This window comes from Lottia gigantea (genome assembly GCF_000327385.1).
Source record: "Lottia gigantea unplaced genomic scaffold LOTGIsca_22, whole genome shotgun sequence".
In the NCBI taxonomy this organism is placed as follows: Eukaryota; Metazoa; Mollusca; class Gastropoda; family Lottiidae; genus Lottia; species Lottia gigantea.
Window position 1 is genome coordinate 3,168,577 of NW_008708555.1, and position 4,624 is coordinate 3,173,200.

The 4,624-nt window shown below is 36.4% G+C and overlaps 1 protein-coding gene across 1 annotated transcript; it reads right to left on the reverse strand.

Annotated features, from left to right (window-relative positions):
- Positions 1 to 571: 571 nt before the first annotated feature.
- LOTGIDRAFT_115900 (hypothetical protein) lies at positions 572 to 3,443 on the reverse strand (the record flags this gene model as incomplete). Its single annotated transcript, XM_009054667.1, has 7 exons — positions 572 to 711; positions 1,335 to 1,481; positions 1,755 to 1,893; positions 2,033 to 2,109; positions 2,388 to 2,502; positions 2,931 to 3,083; positions 3,333 to 3,443. The coding sequence occupies 7 exons, from the start codon at positions 3,441 to 3,443 to the stop codon at positions 572 to 574; spliced, it is 882 nt and encodes a 293-aa protein (XP_009052915.1).
- Between the last annotated feature and the right edge of the window lie 1,181 nt (positions 3,444 to 4,624).

A 4,624-nucleotide genomic window follows, 5' to 3' on the forward strand; every position in this document is an offset into this window, starting at 1 on the left:
AGAAAAATTAATTTCGGCCAAAAAATTTTGTCCAGGCCAGGAACTGGTCTAAATGGCCCGCACGCGATCGAGACTCAGCCTTCCAAGAGTGAAAATGCAAATCCAAGCGTGAAAATAGGTGTCTACAGCGCTCGGTGTTCCCAGGCGGTCACCAATCCAAGTACTAACCGAGCCCGACGTTGCTTAACTTCAGTGATCGGACTAGAACTGGTGTTTTCAACGTGGTATGGCCGTAGACGTTAGACAGGGATGTTTCAGGCGAGTCTTTTTCCATATAATAGGCTATGGTACACACAGAAAAATTAATTTCGGCCAAAAAATTTTGTCCAGGCCAGGAACTGGTCTAAATGTCCCGCACGCGATCGAGACAGCCTTCCAAGAGTGAAAATGCAAATCCAATGTTTCAGACATTGCAAGCGACGTGAAAAAACCAATGAAGAATATGTTGTAATATGACGACCTATAAAGGAAATAGTGTGTTGCGATGAATTTTATTTAATCTTTGCGCGCCCTTGAAAATTCAAGATTATCTTTACAATGATATGTATACTGTCGTTAGTTGAATCCTGTATTATACTATGTCCAGTTTACTCCGTATAAAATTTAGCACTGTATAAAATGGCCGACTCTCCCACTCCTTTAGCATGTCAATGTTAGATGTTGGTTCGTCTGCTTCTAAGCGGTTCAATAAGGCTACTGCTATCATGGCGGCTGAAACAGACAAACAAATTTCAGGAGAATATACCTGTGGTTAGTCACCAACTGGTCTAGGTTTCCAAACACAGGAACGTGCCTTATATCCAATCCCAGTTTCACTTTTGATATCTGAGGACATCATTTTTACGCAAAATAGTGACTCATACAAAACAGGTTGAAAATCACCGTTCTAGGGCATCAAGTATCTCGCAATAAACACATTTGGATTCACTATCACTATTTTTGTCAGAAATATTACCAAATTTAGTTATCTCTTTGAGCGTATAGGTCATATAAATCGACAATGTGTGTAGATTTTCATCATGTTTTAGGGATACATGGCAATAATCTGGACACTACAATCGGTTTTAGCATGTTCCTTAAAAGGACAGATTCTGATGTGCCATTCTTTTTGACCAACCATAATTTAGTCTCAGAAACGAGATTTTTAGGTAAGCCAATCAGTAATAGTGTTCACAGCTCACCGTCGAAAATTTAGCCTTCGAATCCATGTGTGTCCAGAATTATCCACCTTTGAATGCACCTAGCGCATCTGTCCCTATAATCAACGATGATCGACGTTGCATATGATAAACGGAACTTGTTTTTTTTTTCGTAAAAATATATATTATCTTTACCTTTGTAGCCTGCCCTATGACAGTATGAAAACAATCCCAGCGACTCCATTTCTAAATTTTTGACACCATTTCTTTGAAGTTTTTCGAAAAACTGTTTCCTATCTTCCTCAGTATAGTCACACAGAGCACCATCAAGTCTCCCCTGGGCTGAAGAACATTGAATTAAAACAATCGTCAAGTAATTTCTAACCTAACATAGCTTTACATGCATAACACTGAACTAAACAATTTACAAAAATGTGTTCAAATTGTTGAAAAGAATGACAGTGCCAGCAGCTCTCTGAGTGAGCGTTTGCTTTCTACCCAGTGCACTGCACTGCCCGCGTATATATATCAAACCTAACCTGACTTAGGATATAGACTACTTCTTGCAAACCTTTATAAAAAAAAGAATTAAATATCTCTTGTCCATCCACATACCTTCATAGAAACAATCGACGGAGCATGTTGTACCACGGACAATGGTAAAACTGTTATTTTGACTGGAATGGTCGTAAATCTCTCTCACTAAGTCAGCATCAACAGTGGTAGTAATGTTTATTCTTTTACCAAGTTTTATCTGGAATTACAATCGAACACATACAATTGTCAAGGATTTGAGTAGGTACCAAACGGAATCTATTCACTCTATATATATATTTGTTAGCTGTATCAAGAGACAGATGCCTCTGCGACTCATGAAAGGAAAAGACACTAACACTTACATAGGAAAATATAGGTTCAAGTTCACCATTTACAACATTATCAGTTATGACTACAGTGCCGGCCTCAACACCTGAAACGAAAATATAACCTAAGCATGGCATCATCGAATTCTGATATTTGTTCATTGCTGTAATACTGCCACCTTATCGTAATGTAGTATTCTATTTAATGCCCATTTCAACAAATCTTTATAATAAAGGTTTCAGACTAGGCCATTGTACATAATTTCATAAGTTGAAGACCATCGGACAGTATGCACTTAATCTACCATCCTAGAATCTTTAGGTCTCAAGCTTTGATCTCCGGAGTTAAGGACATTTAGCCAAATTTTGTTCCTTTCAAACTTACCAATTCCACCACAAGTTCCTAATCTGATAAAAATAACATCGCTACACTGAGCATAGAATAACAGTTTAAATATTTCATTCAGTAACACTGACAAAGATGGTACCCCGATTCCATGCTGAAAATATAGATGAAATGAAAGGTCGCAGTAAAAGCAACTAATGTACAAATTACAATGTACAATGTCCACATTACAGTTAAATCTCATGGAATCCAAAAGGGTGTATCAGTGTTGCCATTGTTAGATTTAAAAGGTCATAATCTGGCCAAGTTATTCTAGAATTACAAGAACCTAACTACAACGCTGGATTGGAAAGAATGTAAATAGACGCTAGGCTTCAAATGTTCCAGATACACACACAAAGACAAAGAGAACCTCGTGTGAATCCGTCTATAATATTTGGGGAAGGGTCCAAAAAGGGTCCGTTTAAATTATTACAGTTGATGGAATCGCAAGATGACAGGGCACACCCATTCTTAGAACATAGTTATCACTCTTTTTTGATTAAAGCAACTTAAATGGGAGAGATTATATCCTTTACTTACATTTGCTATTAGTATTGGACCTGTCTTATATAAACAGTATCTATCAGTTTTATAGGCATAGTTATATGGCTCCTCTGAATTGCCATTTAGGTTCTCATTGATGAATTTAGCAAACTTAAGCATTCTGTTTGTTGACCCTCCCAAACACACAAACTGAAAAACAAACACTGCTTTGACATTTTTAGTAAACCTGGAAACGATTTTATCAACAGAGTAGAGACCTGGTCTCCAAACTATGATAACCGAAGAACAACACTGAGCACAGGGGTACTAGCAATCCGCCAAGAAGGTTTTATTTTTTATAATGACCAGAAATTTCGGATGACCCGATGATTCAAATTGGTTGGAATGTGCAAAAATATCACATTACTTCAAATATGGTTGCCACACACACACACATACCTTAACATCATGGAATATTTCTTTACAATTAACTTGACTAGTATCAATACCTAGATGGTATAGGAAATCACCACCATTCAGTTTGATGTAAGGGTTCGATTTCAGGCTCATCTGGAACAAACGTTACGTGACAATTTAGTTACGAATTCGCATCAAGTTATATTGTAATATTTTTCACAACTATGGAGTCATAAAGCCAAACTTGCTCTGATGGATCTGGGGGTTTGGACAACATTACTGTCGAAGCTGAAATTCAAAATGCAGCAACTCTGCGTCTCAAGGAGCATCTGAAAATTTGCGAAAAACTTACTTGATTTGTTGCATTCTGAGACATATTTTGGGGTAATATCAAATTCAAAAATAAGGTTGGGGTACATTTAGGGATTCAACCCATTTTTCTCGTGGTACAAATGCACCCCTGTTCCCCTACTTGCGCCGCCACTGTTCTTTAGTATTGTCGGCATTTGAGCACTAAATAACAGAAAGTTGATTTGTTTTGACGGAGGTTTGGCGAACTGTGAAGTTTATGAATATTATTTTTACTTATCAAAACACTCAGTTTAAATGTAATTTCTCTACGTCCCAAAACTGAAATCGACAATGTGGTTATGTATGTCTATGTTTTTGTTTGAAAGCACCCAATTTCTTTTCTGTAGACTTATTAGCTACACGATGATCTTTTGCATTTTGCCAGATTTCCAAAATTTTAAATTCATGTCTGTTGCTAGCAGGAAAAAAAATAGAAAGAAGTGCAAAAACCATCAAAATATCTGGCCTGCATTGAAATACACAATTCAATATGTTTTGTAACTTTGAAAGTAGGCTAACTTTTATTTAGGTTAACTATGTATACAAATCAACACATGTTTTGTTGGTTTCTTAATATTACTAACATTGTCAAAACAAATACCCTTGGATTGAACCTTGCTTTCTGCTTGAGAAATTATCTGGATTAAACTAATATATTAAACTGCTTTGAACAAAAAGACATGGACATACCTTGATAATAAAGAAGCGATAGAAGAGTTATTTCATTTTGTTAGCAAATTGTGTAGATATTTCCAGTCACGAATCTGTGCTTTATCTTCATGTCATTAAAAATTCAGCTTTTTATTTCTTTGAGCTAATGAATTTGATGAGAGCGAATCGCTGTTTCTATGTAGAGCGATTTCTAATTTTTCTTTTGATTCCTCGATGTACTGTTTCTGTGCAGAGAGATTTCTAGTTCTTATTTTGATTCCTCGAACCTAGAACGAAACTTCATCTTATACCTTAACTACAATAGCCACTAT